This window comes from Urocampus carinirostris, chromosome 1, assembly GCF_059441175.1.
Source record: "Urocampus carinirostris isolate Australia breed hairy pipefish chromosome 1, RoL_Ucar_1.0, whole genome shotgun sequence".
In the NCBI taxonomy this organism is placed as follows: domain Eukaryota; kingdom Metazoa; phylum Chordata; class Actinopteri; order Syngnathiformes; family Syngnathidae; genus Urocampus; species Urocampus carinirostris.
The window spans coordinates 61,696,729-61,712,913 of NC_142349.1; the positions used below are offsets into that span (position 1 = coordinate 61,696,729).

Below are 16,185 nucleotides of genomic sequence, written 5' to 3' on the forward strand. Positions count from 1 at the left end.
ACCATAATGTAGTATGAGAATGATAAGCAACACTGCAAACGGGGAAAGACCTAAAAGAGAAACCGAAAGGATGTTTGCATTAATATATTAAACTTGTTTAACACAATATATCGTTTATTTTACACAATATGTCTATTTTACACAATATGTCTTGCTGTGAGTAAATAGGTGCCGTGATATGTCTGTAGGGTTTATTATCGCATAATAGGGGGAATAGCAATCGTTAATAAGGGGAGCAATTGGCTAAGGTTGAAGGTATGCATTGACCCTTGTTTTAAAATGATATTTTCACAAAAACAACGATTTGGGGAGTTGATTCTTTGGCAATTCGAGTGGATTGAAAACGTTCCATTCGAATGTCGTTATTACGTACACCAGATTTTGCCATTTTAAAAACAATCCACCATTTTCGAGCTACCAACCCTCTCAAGCGTACTGGTGGTGCATTCAAAAACCTCGGACTTTAGGCTACAAGAACATTTCGGCAATTTAAATTGGGTTTTGAAAAAAAAATATGATGTGCAGAATTTCTTGATTTTTATTTGAACACATTTCTGTTATAAAATACAACACTTTCTTCATAATGTCGTTGAAATTGCCATGCATAACGCACTTTTAAGTATCAGTACAGTCAAAGCTGTGATGGCCAAGAAAACGTGTACATATTAGCACGCAATCTGACGTAATAACATTCATTATTGAACGTTCTAGGGTTCAAAATCCTTTGTGAGAAACATTTGGACTACAGTCGGGCTCGTGTCCCCCTAAAGGACAATCGAAATTGCGTCGTCCAGTTTGAGACTTGAACAATTCCGATTTTCCAAAATCACTCGAACGTAGCATATCATCCCCAACATGGCCGCTACATGGTGGTAGGCTGTCGCTGTACCAGTTATCATCAACCCAGCAACTTTCTTTTAATCGCCATTTATATCGCTCACCGGTCACTCTCGGGGTGACTAAATCAAACTTCTTGACGATAGTGTTATTTACTAGGTGGAAAAGATGAGTTACACGACGAAGGTCGTCCAGGTGACGAACGTGTCGCCGAGCACGACATCGGAACAGATGAGAACGCTTTTTGGCTTCCTCGGAACAATTGAAGAGCTCAAATTATTCCCTCCGGAGTAAGTACTCAAAACGAAGCACTGAGTTTTGTCTTTCATTTGTATTTTGTTTGTGTCAATTAACTTATTTCACTGCCATAATAAAGACAAAACGCTACGCAAGGCCTAGCCCGCGAATGCTATTTGTGAAGCCGAGCTAACTAGCTTTAGCTAGCTCGGCTAAAAAAACCTTCCAAAAATCGTTACGTTGGACCAAAAAAGCCCAACTACGACTCTGTCAATATGCAGAAATGTTTTAAATATTTTGATATACTCTTTGACTCTGATACAAACATTTAAACAAATCTGTATAACGGAACTTATGCTTGTGAAACACGCACGAATTAATCTGTGTACCAAGGCCAATGAAACGGAACAGTCTATATTAAACGAGTCCTTTCTGGAACACAAGCATGCCTAATCGAATAGAATTGTTTTGTGGTCACTGATTACAACTTCGTATTTATTGTTTGCGACGATATTACATGTGGCGTTCCAGGATCAAAGAGTAATTAATATACTTAAAATGTACATTATTTTAAAATGTATAAAATTAAGATTTAAACAGAGTATTATGACGTATAGAGTGCTTCGAGGTCCTAAGATTACCCACAATGCATTGCTGGCGGCCATTTTGGAAGTCCACAAAGCTTTTCACTTCATTGTTATTGTTCAGCGAACCAGTTAGATTCTACATTGTAATGCCGAATACGTGCGTTATTGTTGGCTGTTGTAGCCGAGGGGAAAAGGGTGGGAAGGGCTTCTTTAGACTTTCGAAGTGTGTTTACAATCAGGGGATTGAAGCTCAGGAGAAAAGTGAACGGCGAAGACGAATGTGGCTGGCAGCTATCAACCGGTCGAATTTGCCAAAGCTTGACTGTGTTCGTGTTTGTTCTGACCACTTTCTGACAGGTAAATTGAATAATTTATGATGTAGAAATAAATTTTAAAAAGGTTATGGAACATGTGTACTGTCCCACCATTCAAGTATGGCTAGGTTAAATACTGTAGGGGTTGCTTCTTGAGTAACATTTCTGAAAAAATATTCTTAAAAGATCTAGATGTTGAACAAGTATATACCAAGAATACATAGTAAATGTGCATTTCATCCACTTTGATGAGATATTTCTTCTCTCGCAGTGGATAACATTATTAAATAACTACTTCACCATACACATGTATCAAACAAACATGAAGTATGCGCTGTTTGCAATTGTATTTATTTTCAATCTTTGTTTAGATGAAAGGCTCATAATTAACACCTTTTAATTTACAATGGCTGAGGGGGGTGGGATAGCGTTTTGAGTTTCAGTGTAGTATCATCCAATGTTAGCATGTTTTCGCCACATCACAAACCTTGACAAACACAGTAAGAGGATTCCTCAACAAATCTGTCGTAGGCTTCCATACTTTTGTAATTTTGAAAATCCATCAGTTCACCAAAGGGACTTGGGTGGAAAATAAGATAGTTAACAAGTTCGATGTAAGTCACACACGGCAACAAATCGGGATCAGACTTCCAGTCCTTGTTTTTAATTTTGTTGGGATCCAATTTTCCAATAAAATGCAACTTTGCAGCGTACCGCTCGCGTGCTTGCTTGTCTAAACTCTCCACGTAGTTTTCCATAATGTTGATGGACAAAATCCGTACACAAACGAAGCTAGTTGAGTAAATAAATAGACAAACTGAGTAAATATTTGCTCCTCTCGCTATCACCGCTTTTAATCGACAGACTTCCAAGATGCCGGCACGAAGCCGTGTTACTATTTTTAGCACAAAGCGCGGAGCCCTCTATAGGTAATACACTAACTAAAAGTGTGTGTATCTCGAAAAATAGTGCAATGAGCAGCAACATTGCGCAAAAGGTAGAGATAAAGAAATGAACGTATGAACTTTTGTTTTCCATATGTATGTGTTCCCGATTTGTTTGCTTGTTTACGTCGGTGATGCCTCTTGGGAAGATATTACAGAAAACTGAAATTTATGAATATTTAGTTAGTGGTTTGGTCCATTTGTGTCAAAAATGTTCAACTTATTTTTCAAAATAAAATAAAATCACTGTGGTCAAGCGGAAAGCATCAACATGCAATATATTCTGTAATGAGACTACCCAAAACGGGTGATCTGTTCAAATAACAATACTCAACCATTCTCGGTATTGTTTTGTGTGTGTGTATGTATATTTATATATATATATATATATATATATATATATATATATATATATATATAAAATGTATGTATATGTGTGTGTTAGTTTTCCGGGCCAATTGTGCCTATGTGTGAATGAGCGAGCAAATTGTCTGTCCCTGTGTGTGCATGCATGGATATTTATATATCTCCATTATCTGAACCGCTCATCCTCAATAGGGTCGTGGGGGTGCTGGAGCTCATCCCAGCCATCTTCGGGGCAGTGGGCAGGGGACACCCCGAACTGGTTGCCAGCCAGTCGCAGGGCACACAGGGACAGACAATTCCCTTGCTCATTCACACCTAGGGACAATTTGGACCAGCAAACTAACCTCACATGCATGTTTTTGGAATGTGGGAGGAAACTGGAGTGCCCGGAGGACACCCACGCAAGCACGGGGAGAACATGCAAACTCCACACAGGAGGTTCGATCTCATGACCTCAGAACTGTGTCACACACATGCTAACCACTGCGCTGCCGTGCTGGATATATATATATATATATATCTGGTATTTATTTAGATTCAACGCAAATGTAGTTCGTCTTTTGTGGCAACACACATTAACGAAAATTGACTATTGTTTACAATAGCGAAGCTGGAATCCTTATCACGTGCGGCTCCATCTCAAGGTTTCTTCATTTTCCTCATCCTGCGGTTTTTGAGTTTTTCCTTGCCCTTGTAGGTTTCAGATCACGAGGTGTAGTAATTCGTTTGTCTGTGCTGCCCTTTGAGACTTTGTGATTAAGGGCTATACAAATAAACACGATTTGACATGAACCTTCTAATCTAAAAGGTATATTAAAAAAATACTTAATAATTGGTGTAACGTTTTGACCCCTCAGACGCAAGCAAATGAATGTAGACTAAACGCTTTGGAATTTTCTAAAAATACAAATAAACCTGATTTCCCATGTAAAAGCCCCCTTTTACTCCCATATAGAAAACTTTTGAACTAATTTGGCCTAACACTAATATGTATGACACCCACGGTAAAATGTTTACTGTCTTGTCTAATTAGTGTGGTGTGCTGTTAAATTTCTCATGGTCTCTGAATTAACTCTTTTCTTTCTCCCCGACAGTGACTCTCCTGTCCCGGTGACGTCACGAGTGTGTTTTGTGAAGTTCCAGGAACCCGAGTCCGTTGGCGTGTCCCAACATCTGACCAACACTGTTTTTGTGGACCGAGCGCTGATCGTGGTCCCGTTTGCTGAAGGTTTGTGTCTTTATTAAAACCTACAAATAGCTAAAAAAACTGCTCATTTGTTAACTTCACACATTTGCACGTAATTTTTAATTACTATTTTGGTTTACTGCCTCTAGTAATTATTTAAACGCCCTCTCAAAAATTTAAAATCATGGCAGTATAGCAAAATGTGGATAGTTGTTTAACTAAAAAGGTTCTGGATTCAATCATCATTTCAATCAATGCATTTAAGTCCTCCCCCTCTATACCGGGTTATCCTCTGTTAAACTTCTCTTTTGTCATTTGTGTATGCCTGTGTGTGTGTGTGCGCGTGTGTGTGTGTGGATTTGTAGTGAGGAAGTCAAACGCAGCCCCTGCTTGATGGCTGAAAGTGGTCCTCTGCCCACCAACAGGGGACTGTAAACATTTGCAAAAGGCCAGGATTCATTCAAGCCAACCCCTCTCTTATTTTGTCCTCTGTTGTCTCCATGTTTTCTCCGCTCAAATTAACGTCCATATCCTCCAGGTGCTTTAGAGCGAAGCACTAGATAGTACGTAAGGTTACACAATTGGTTGAATTTGAACCTATAACACATTTGGATAAAGTATTCAGAAGGATGCCTTGAATTTGGTTCCTTACCAGCATCAAGAAGGTTTTTAGATGTGTTATGTCACCTACAGAGGTCATAAGTCAAGTCATGTTTATTTGTATAGCCCTTAATCACAAAGAGTCTCAAAGGGCTGTACAGTTGATTGCAAACCACAGACTATTATTACACCATCCCCTGATCTAAAACCTACATGAGGGCCAGGAAAAACTCAAAAACCTCAACATGAGGAAAAGAACACAAGGCTTGACACTTGATGTTGTGCCTTTAAAGTTCAGTTGAGACTTTACTATTCCAAGCAAAGAGCACAATTTGAGAAAATAATGACAATACTATGAATTATGACTATGTCGATAAACTTGGAAATGTAATATAAAGTTTGGAATGTATTTAAATGTAACTGAGAATCTACCAAAGAAATCTGAACAAATATGACAAGTAGATTTTACTCAATGCAGCTATTTGTGAAAGAAATCACACTATTATGAAATGTTGCAAATAGAAATAAATATTTTTGCAAGAATAAAGTACAACAAATGAATTTCATGAGAATTGTCAAGATATGTGCAAGACTTAAACATTTTTAGGAATAGTCTTGCATTTAAGTAATCCACCGAATTATTACCTTTTTTTCCCATAAAACCAACAATAAACAACATCGTGATCATAAATATAATTGTTTGCAAATACGTTTATAAAAAAATGATTATATAATGGTCAAAATTGAAAATAGGATTTTTTGATCACAAATTCATTTCCGGTCATTCATAATTATAGATTTGATTTGCATGGTGTTCTATGTTGTTAGGTGTCTCAAAATTTGGCACGGAATGTGAGAATTGGAAATTCCCTTCAGTTAGGCAGGGAGGTTCCAATTGTTTAATTATGCACAATTATGGAGTTGTGCGTCACAAGACAACAGAGTAATTAGTTATAAAATATACTTGGTTTGCGAAAGAGTTTTGAAAAGCAGCAGTTTTAGTGAAGAGAGAAAGCTCTCGCTTAAACACCCGCCGCATCTGAGACGTCCGTCGACATGACTCACAAGATGTTGCTACAATGCGTAACATTTAACGGTGGTCTTCTTTTTGTTGTTGTGTTTTACAGTTGTTTTTCCCTGGCTCAGCCAGTCCCGCAGGCTGAAACGCTCCTGCAGAAAATACCACCCGACTTATTTTGTCTCCTGCAGCCATTTTCTCTCCCCCCCTCTTTCTCTCTCTTTCCAGTGTGATCTTTTTGTGTACATGTTGTCATGTGTGTGTTTACGATGTTTTAGAGGGTTTGAGTGAGGTTGGGTTGGAGGCAGGGTCACTCTGGGTAAACCTTGTGTTTTTTTTTTTTTAATGGGTTATTCAGCGATTAAAAAAAATATATATATATAATTTAAATGCATTGTCAGTAGGGAATGTCTACAAAGTCTGAGTACAATATATGGTATGCAAAACGAGCCTTTATATATTGTCTTTATCTGAATTTTGCAAAGAACGTTAAATTGGATCAATGTTTTTTTTTATGATGTCCCCTTCAGGTCACAACATACAAAAAAAATTATAGCCAGCTGTAGCACGAATATTTTCAACTATCGCCCTTTTTGTAAATGCATTAGGTCCTACATAAAGTTTGTGAATATTTTAAAGCTGTACACCAACCACATAAATATAAAAATTAGGATATCCCCGAATTTGTGGATCAATGTTATTTTATGTGCGATGCGTTTCTAAACTCATACAAGTAGAAGTTTTCAGTAGGCATGGGCCGATATCAGAATCCAAACCCTTTAATAACAACACAAATAATCACGGCTGATTTATGTTTTTCCCCCAAATATTTTAGTTCATTTTTAAATGAAATGGAAAACATTGGCACATATCTTAATGGGCCAACTAATTCTCTGTGGATTCTTTTTATTTATTTATTTTATTATTTTATTTTTTTCAAACAATGCAAAATTATTATCTTGGGTCTTTCCATCTCCTTCACCATCAGTGCTCAACACCTCACTGTTCACGATTTTTCTCGTGGGAAATATTATTGAAGACATTAAACGAGTTATATGTTAGCCTGGTTATGACTTATTCCCCTATATTGGTTATATAATCCTTGAATTTCCCAGCCATAGTATTTATTTATTTGCCCTGCCAATTCGGCTAATACCTAGCCTTCTTTTTAAGTGATGTGAACTCATCGCCTCGGGAAAATTTAAACCAACGGGTTACAAGTGTATAAATTCTAACAACCAGCTCATCTTTGATTTTTAAAGCTGAATACTAACAAACTGCACTTAAGCTAACCATACACAGAACAGCCACATGGACAAGTTTTGTAGTCACACGGGAATTCTTTAGACAATTAATGTCAGCTACTTATACCTGGACCCGTCTACACGTACATTTTATGTTTGTATTACACTGCTATTTTAGTGGCTAGGCAAATGTGATTTTCTTTAAAATTGTCATCCATGTATGGATCTTATCAATTACAGTTTTAATGTTTGCTTTTTGAGACAAAATGCTAAAATATTTTAATTGCAATAAATGCAAAGTTACATTTTTGATGATATTGTTCTCAAAAATAGCAAATAACAGAACATAAATTAACTTTTTATGGGTGCATTATCTATATATATTCTTTAAAAGAGACCTAGGGGTTGCCCTGCTCTTTTGATATGACACGACACTTGAATGAAATTGACAGTGATGTGATTTAAAGTGGGGTTGTTGTGTAATCAATACGCTGACAGGTAAGCTGACAAATATAGATGCAGGCCTCGTGTGGTTTCAAATACACTGTGATGTACAAATAATTTTTCCCCATTTATCTTTCTGGAGACATTTGTGCCCGAATTTTTGCCAACCGCCCTAAAATTCTCTCTGTTGTTTGTATCTCCGATTTTTTTCTCTGTGTGTGCTCTTTTAGTAGCGAAGGCGCCGTGAGTGAGTCGCTTGTTTGAGTAAAGCGTCTAAATGAAAAGTCACTGCCCATTGGAGAAGAGCTGGGCTTGCTCACGTTTGGTTCATGACTTAGCAAACACGTTCAGGTGATACATTCTTGGCAGTGTTCATTGGACTTAGTGTGATTGTATTGCCAGCATTAGTTTTGTGTCACTGCAATCATTGTGTTCAAGTCTGCGCAGCCCCGGAAGGTAAAACCTCTGTGTGAAGGCACTTCATAATGTTGGACATGTTTTGAGGCAAATGCGGTCGCTGCTTCCCTGTCTAACGCCTCCCTGTGTTCTCTTCAGGATCCATCCCAGATGAAGCCAAGGCGCTATCTCTGCTGACGCCGGCCAACGCCGTTGCCGGTATGATGCCGGGAGGAGGACTTCTCCCCACACCCAACCCAATGCCCAGTCCCGCTGTAAGGCACATATCCTCGTTTATTGTCTGGAGGCCATTTAAGAATTTTGCACGATTAATCGGCGACGTCTGTTCTCAGATTGGAGCCAACCCATTTGCTGGTCTCAACATGGATGCTATGGCTGCGTTTGGATTCCCGGGGCCTAACATAAATCCTCAGGTGAGCATACAATATTGTATGCAAAACACATTTCTAATATCAATACAAAAATAGTGCATACAGTTATTGATTTCCCAGTCAAACGTTTTATTCAGTATCGTTTTATGGGAGCGAGAAATTGTAACGCTATATTATTTTCTGACAATAATTTTGTTTTCCACTATTTTAATGACAAAATAAACTATTAAATTGTAACAATTCTGCCTGTCAATGGAAATGTTTTATCATTTGCTGAGGTAACAACCATCAAAGCACATTTCTAGAAAGGGGTGAGCTGTGAGCAGAGAAGTCTTTTTCAATTTGCAGAAAGTTAGAAAAGTGATGCTTGATGAAACAAATGCATCCATAAGCAAATAAATTTCACCCTGCTGGTAGATAACAACGTTGTAATCAATGACAACAATTTGAAAATGATACATTTAAAAATTTTTTAGCTCATCTAGACGGCCAATGTGCGTTCATATTACCTATTACTGTTTCTAGTATATAGTACAATTAAAACTTAAGTAAAAAAACAACAACTTTGGCCTGATGTAAGATCATCTTTTGGATTCAATTTTTTTACTAAGATTTAAAAAAAAAAGGGGGGTGGGGGGGGGTGGGGGATTTTCTGCCAACTGCTGTGTCTGATATTTTTGCTTACTTTTAAAATCAACCATTTGCTTTAAGGCATTTTTTAGAAATCTATTTTACCTGAAGTAAAAAATGTATTAAAGTACCGCATTTATTTGTGTCAAGGTTCACTCATGTATAATGCCCTCCATTCTTTTTGGTTAAAAATCGGTATGAAATTTTGTCACACTCTTTTTCAACTTTGTTAACGACAACTCTGCGATTGGATACATTGGGAATAAAAAACCCGGTGTGGGTGCCAAATCCTCACTACTGGACCTCCAGTGATGTACATGACACATGAAAAGGCACCAGATTCTCTTGACACTATTTTTACTCATGGTACCAGAGATGAATAGTACCGTGACTAAAATTAGTAAGATTAAGTCTAATCACTTGTGATCCGATGGTTAGAATTAGGCACCGTTTTGCGATTGCGTCCACTGATATATTTGACTGATAAATCCTCTATTTAATATATATATATATATATATATATATATATATATATATATAGTGTGTGTATGTATAATATTGTAAAATTTCATATAAAACACGCACCTATTCTATGAGTTTATTTTTCCCTAAATTAAATGTGCGCTAGACAATCGGACAATGTTTTAACTTAGATTTGCTTCTTGTTATTCTAAAAAGATTACTCTGAGGAATACAAATGGCAAATAGTCTGGATTCATCTAGCGCATTTCATGTCACTGAAGACCTCCCAAAACGCTTTTACAATCCAACTTTGAGTTGATTTTCCTTTAAAATAACAGAACGGGTACCCGCTTTTAATCCTCAGGGGCTTCATGACGACATTAAATACAAATATCTGCCAAATGGCAGTTACAGGCATTTTCTGCAGGTAAATCAAAGATGAACTCTCGTTAGATGTTGCAGGAAATTCGCAGTGACCCATTGGGTTGCATAACCATTTGGGGTAATTTTAATACGGTGGGCTAATAAGTAGAACTCACTTTGCTTTTGTCATTTATTGTCTTATGAATTTGTGTGTTGGCAGGCTGCTGACCAGCTGCTGAAGCTCATGGCGGATCCTCAGTAAGTGCACACCACAGGTTTCAGGGAGAGGGGAGGGATTACTGGTGTTTTAATATATTTAAAAAAAATATTTTTATTTAGTATTATCAGAACTAACATGCTTCGCCCTGCAGACTTAACCCGCTGGCCGCCGGCTTCAACCTGAGCGCCGGCCTCAAAGCCGACGCTGCCAACAAGGAAATGGAAGAAGCCATGAAGAGGGTGCGAGAGGCACAGTCGCTCATTTCTGCCGCCATCGAACCCGGACGTGAGCAATCCGTTTTTTCAGCTTTGTTGAGTTTTGTTGCCAGGCATCTTCTCACTTCCATCTTGTGTTGTCACTAGATGACAGCCGGAAAAAGCGTTCTCGGTCCAGGTCCAGAAGGAGGCGCTCCCGTTCCAGATCCAGACGCAGGTGCGTTTTGAGAAATATTGAAATTAATTGGATCAAAATTGACATTTGGATCAATGTTTCAGGCGAAGCGGCAGCAGGTCCAGACGGCGCTCGGTTTCCAGAAGCAGGAGGCGGTCGAAAAGCCCTCGAAGGAGGCGCAGTCGTTCCAGGGACAGAGGCAGGCGCTCAAAGAGCAGATCCAGGTACCTGCAGGAAATCTACATGATGACATAATGAACTTATTCACTACCAATCTTAGTTATATTACATTTTATTGTAAAGTGGGTGGCTGGGAATTACTTGATCAATGATTTGTAAAGTCAATCCTAATCCACGCGCAATGGTACATAAATCCAAACAAACAAATCAATGTAGGAAAGATTTAAACATCGTGCTGAACTTAGCACTAGATATGAGCTGATTAGAAATTTAAAGAGATTGATAATGATCGGCAAAATAGGAACAAAATTAAAAACTAAAATATTGCAAAGCAAGTTCCACACAGTAGGAAATTAAAACGTGTTTTTTTTTCGGACCCTATATTAAGTTTGTTATACCAAGGCGAACTAGTTGTCTGTTCTTAATTTGTTCCTGGAAAAAAACCACTGAAATGGTACCAGCGGACATCAGGTAGCTCCATAAGAACACCTCATTAGCCCCCCTGTACTGCCTCTTAAAATGGCTCACCAGGGATGAGTCATAGTGACTCTCTAGGGAATTTTGATTTTAAGTCAAGTCATGTTTATTTGTATAGCCCTTAATCACAAAGAGTCTCAAAGGGCTGCACAGATCTAAGACTATTGCAAACTACAGACTATTATGACACCATCCCCTGATCTAAAACCTACACGAGGGCAAATAATACACAGATATTGTCAACATAAAATATAGTTTATTCATTTGCTATAGAACTGTGTTTCAAGCTTAGATTCAAACATTTCCACTGAGGTTGCCGATCGAATCTCAGGGGGAAGAGCATTCCAAAGCACCGGGGCCCGAATGGAGAACGCTCTCGAACCTGCGGATCTCTTCTTGGCTCTTGGGATCACTAGTAGACCAGCATTTTCAGAGCGAAAGTTCCGGACCGGAAAATAGGGGGAAATAAAATCTGAAAGATATGAAGGAGCAAGTCCATGCATGATTTTGTATACTACCAACTGGCAATAGAAATTGTTGTCATCATTGCCTTTTAGATACATGATAAATTGCGCAAAAATTTGTCTTAAAATTAGCTTTCAATTTATAAATGTAAATCACTCAGTCCCATAATTCAAGGCAGATCTTTTAGTGGTTGACTGAGGCTATTCTAAATTACTTCTTATCATAACTCTGTAATATGATAGTATGAACACATTTTGTTTTTATGAATGAATATCAAACTGACCGGCCTTAATGCTAATCAAACAAAAAAGTAGCTCTCAGATTTAAAAAGAGTTACTAGGCAATGTTATGGTTGCTTCATAATGCCGTTTCTTTTTGTCTTATAAAAAATGTTCCTAGCAGGGATCGTAAGAAGGAAGATGCAGTGAGGAGAAGGTCCAAGACGCCACCCAAGAGTTACAGCACCACAAGGAGATCACGCAGTATAAGCAGGTCAGTAACCGTACGCTGACCACCTTTTGAGGTGAAGAGTCCCGCTCACATCCTTCCGTCCCGTGATGTCAAAGGAGACGCAGACGTAGTCGCAGCGCCAGCCGCTCTCCCAAAAAGTCACCCAAGAGGAGGAGTTCCCGGTCCCCCTCTCCACGCAGGTGAGCAAAATCACCTGCAGCAACCGTTGATTTCATTCACTCGCTGACTCGTGAGTATTTTGTCCTCCGTCACACAGACACAAGAAGGAGAAGAAGCGCGACAAGGAAAAAGAGCGTCGCAGCGACAAGGAGCGAGTGCGTGAGGATCGAGAGCGATCTACCAGCAAGAAGAAGAGAAGCAGGGACAAAGATAGGGACAGGGACCGGAAGTATGATGGAGGAGACAAAGGAGACATCAAGGTAAAAGCAAGTTTAAGAGAGAAACATTTGTAAGTCGAGGATCTGGCTGGAGCCTATTTTTGGCAGGAACCCATTTAAAAGTAACTTTGGAGATAGCTTCCTACACTCTGGTTATGGACTCCAATGTTTCCGTCAGTTTTATTTTTGCATCTTAAGTAGATAGTGGATTTTCATTTCAATCAGTTCTGTGATTTTTGCTTGCATTGTTAAATCAAGGCCTCACTTCACAAGCGTCAGTACACTCAATCAAATCAAAGAACTCCCAGTTTCCGGGGTGTCCCGAATAAATAGTTTTCAAGACTAATGCCAATTGAAACACTTTTTACCCATGGCGTTTTCAAGCAGTCCGATTATTGGGGGCAAACATGAGCGACGGCATTATGTCAATAGACGTGGGTCCCACATTTAACTTTTGACATTAGTGAAAGGATGACTTCATGTCACTCACCAAAATCCAAAAACTACTGTTTGTTTGCTCAAGCTCCAAAAGCAGTTTGCGACCAGTCTTATACACAAGTAGTGCTCATACGTGGTTTGCTGGAAGCATGTACCGTAAATTCCGGACTATAGAGCGCACCTGATTATAAGCCGCACCCACCACATTTTAAGAGGAAAACCGATTTTGTACTGACACAAGCCGCACCTGTATATAAGCCGCATGCGCCCACATTAAAACATGTAAGACAATCACAAAATTAGCCCAAACTCTGCTTTGAGTCCCGCGATTGTAACTGAGTATAAAGTACACAGTATAAAAGCCAAAATCAACGGAAAATGATACCGGGACTTAAGGTTTGATGCAGACCTGCAGAGTCCGGGTTCCGTTGAAAATAATCCAAGGGAAAAAAAAATATTTCCAAAGGTAAGGGTGGAAAAAATATATATCCACTATTGTCCGCTGCGTCCACAAACACGTCGTCTTCCCCAATGTGGGCAAGAGACTTTGTCAAATAGATGTCGTCCCGCGCTCCCTTATTCAAAAACACACTAGCAACACGCTCGCAAAGTGAAGTTTACGTACAGTAGCTCTAGTTCCTTCTTTATCGGACTGCTCGTTTGCTTTTAACTTGAAACCTACATCATGTGCCATTCTTTTTGCAATTTGCATGATGAGGATATGTCTACGCTAATTTAATTTGTGCACATGCTATGAAGTTGCAGTCTTCCTCGGCGCATATATTCCACCTGTCTAAATCTTACCTTTTGTACTCGAGCGCGGCTGGCAGCTGTTAGAAAAATTGCATAAATTGGCCGCATTACTGAATAAGCCGCAGGGTTGAAGGTTTGAGAAAAAAGTAGCGGCTTATAGTCCGGAATTTACGGCACTTAGATGCAGGACAGACTTTTTCTTCAGAATCAACATTAGGGTGGCAAGACAAGACTGCTTAAAACAAGTGCTGGAATAAGCAGTTGGAGGTTTTTATTCAGATAAAATACATGAAACTGAATATTCTTGGCCTGTGAGTGAAGGGCAAGGTTTTAAGGGTTTCACAAGTGCCTTCAATTGGCAGAACACAATGAATAGTGGACAAATCCCAATGTACCAACTTCACAGTAATTTGTCCAGACAAATTCCTGAAGGTGGTTTGATCGGAATATAAAAACTGTACAAGCATACACTTACATGTTATATGGATGGATACAACTCTTGCAACCACCATGTATGGATTGTAGCATTTCTGCTGAGGGGGTGTCCCCGAGAAAGCAACCAATGCATGAAACGTTTTAGTGAGATAGTCGGAGTCTAGTCCATTTACTACAAATCCCACAGTGCTTTGGGGCAAAGAAATACCCTGGATATAGTTTCTACTTTGTGGGAATTGATTTGATACGCGTAGTTGCTTGTGCAACGGGTGTAATAATAACTTTTGGTTTGTTGAAATTCCTGCTGAAATATGTAGTTTGTGTATAAGTGGCCTGTAATGACAAGTCCAACAGTGCCACCTGCTGGTATGGGGTTAGGTTTAGTTTAGCCTTTGATTTTATGACTGGCAGGCGGATATTGTTAGCAGTCTCCAGCGTTCTGCTAATGGTAAGCCAAGATCTGTTGGTGCTCCGCAAACAGTTTATTAACAACATTAAAACCACATCTGACCAATCTTGCAACATACACAGTAATTGATGTTGTCGAGCTGTTTGGATTTATTTTTGTTTTGTTTCTGTCGCCATTTATGTTAGTTTTGCCGTACGTTGCACTCTACTGAAGATGTTGAAAACCAGCGGAGGTGCTAACCATATGGTGTGTGTATGTTGTGTCGCTCATTGCAGGACACTTATACACAAACTGTACAGAGATATTTCAGCAGGAATTTCAACAAAACATATGATAATATTACACCCGTTACACATGGAACTGATAAAACGTGAGTAATCAAGTTAGTATTATAGGATAAATTGAACTGTTTTTTTTTTTTTTTGCGGGCAAATCAGTTGAACCCTAAAATGCGTTGACAAATCCTAAACTACATCACCTGACCCAATCCACGGTGCCGGTTTCAGATCACGAGAGACTACGACGAGGAGGAGCAAGGCTACGACAGCGAGAAGGAACGCCAGGAGAGGAAAGCGTCCGACTATTCGGACTCCGAGTACCCGCCTCAGTTCGCGGACGGTAACGGCGACTCGCGGCAGGTCAACGGCGACAAAGACGAGGACCACGCCCGCGAGGACGACATGGACGTCAGCGACTAAAGCGCGCCGTCTTCGCTCCGTCCATCCCGAATCGCGATCTCAAGAAGAAGGAAAAGTATTCCCTTTGCGATCCGCTTCATTTTCCGGCCGTCACGTTGTAGTCCATCGATGCTTGTCGCATTTCAAGTGGAATTCCTAATGGAAGTTGTTGCTTTTCTTGTCAGACTTCATGCTTTCTTTTGGGTAGGCTTTCCCCGCTCCACGTTTCGTGTCCTGTTATTTGGAAATGTTTCTTTTACTATGGATTTCTTTTATAAAAATAAAACTGTAAATGACGCTTCGCGGTTTGATTTCCTTGCGTTGACGCCCACTACTGGCCACCGAGGGAAAAGGCATGTGAAGTTCCTCAAAAATGCGTAAATTGTAATTTTGCGTTTTTTAAAGATTATAAAGTGATTGAATTTTGGGTGAAGTGCAGGAAAAGGATTGAAATTGTGGCCCAACAAGTCTTATGAATAATGCAGAAACTGCTCTGTGGTGGCTTCCCTCGTGATAAACTGCAGCTGGCATTAGTTGGTATGGCATTGTCATAAGCTCAGGAGGTAGAGCGCTCGTCTTGGGATCAAGGGATCCCAGTTCGAATCCCGGCTCGTCCGTGTTACATGTCAAAGTGTCCTTGGGTAAGACACTGAACCCCTAATACCCCCAATAAGCAGGTTAGCGCCTTACATGGCTGCAAGGCCACTATTGGGAAATGTGGAGCACATTGTAAAGCGCTTTGGGAAGTCAGTGCCTTGAAAAGCGCTATATAAATGCAGATCATTTCATAAGAAGTGTCATTGCCCCCTATGGATTGTGTGCAAGACCGTTATTATGTATCAATTATAATAATTAAGGTATGTTCTTGAAGTC

General features: G+C 39.4%; 1 protein-coding gene across 2 annotated transcripts; it reads left to right on the forward strand.

The window, feature by feature from the left end:
• Positions 1 to 774: 774 nt before the first annotated feature.
• Positions 775 to 15,610, forward strand: LOC148376480 (uncharacterized). Of its 2 annotated transcripts, none has more exons than XM_088347549.1 (12): positions 775 to 1,127; positions 4,380 to 4,513; positions 8,333 to 8,448; positions 8,527 to 8,607; positions 10,241 to 10,278; positions 10,392 to 10,525; positions 10,603 to 10,672; positions 10,735 to 10,854; positions 12,152 to 12,244; positions 12,319 to 12,402; positions 12,480 to 12,642; positions 15,142 to 15,610. In XM_088347549.1, the coding sequence occupies exons 1-12, from the start codon at positions 1,006 to 1,008 to the stop codon at positions 15,331 to 15,333; spliced, it is 1,347 nt and encodes a 448-aa protein (XP_088203675.1). In that variant the 5' UTR covers positions 775 to 1,005; the 3' UTR covers positions 15,334 to 15,610. The 2 variants fall into 2 exon arrangements, with proteins under 2 accessions (XP_088203675.1, XP_088203683.1); XM_088347557.1 differs by having other exon boundaries at positions 12,155 to 12,244.
• Positions 15,611 to 16,185: the final 575 nt, after the last annotated feature.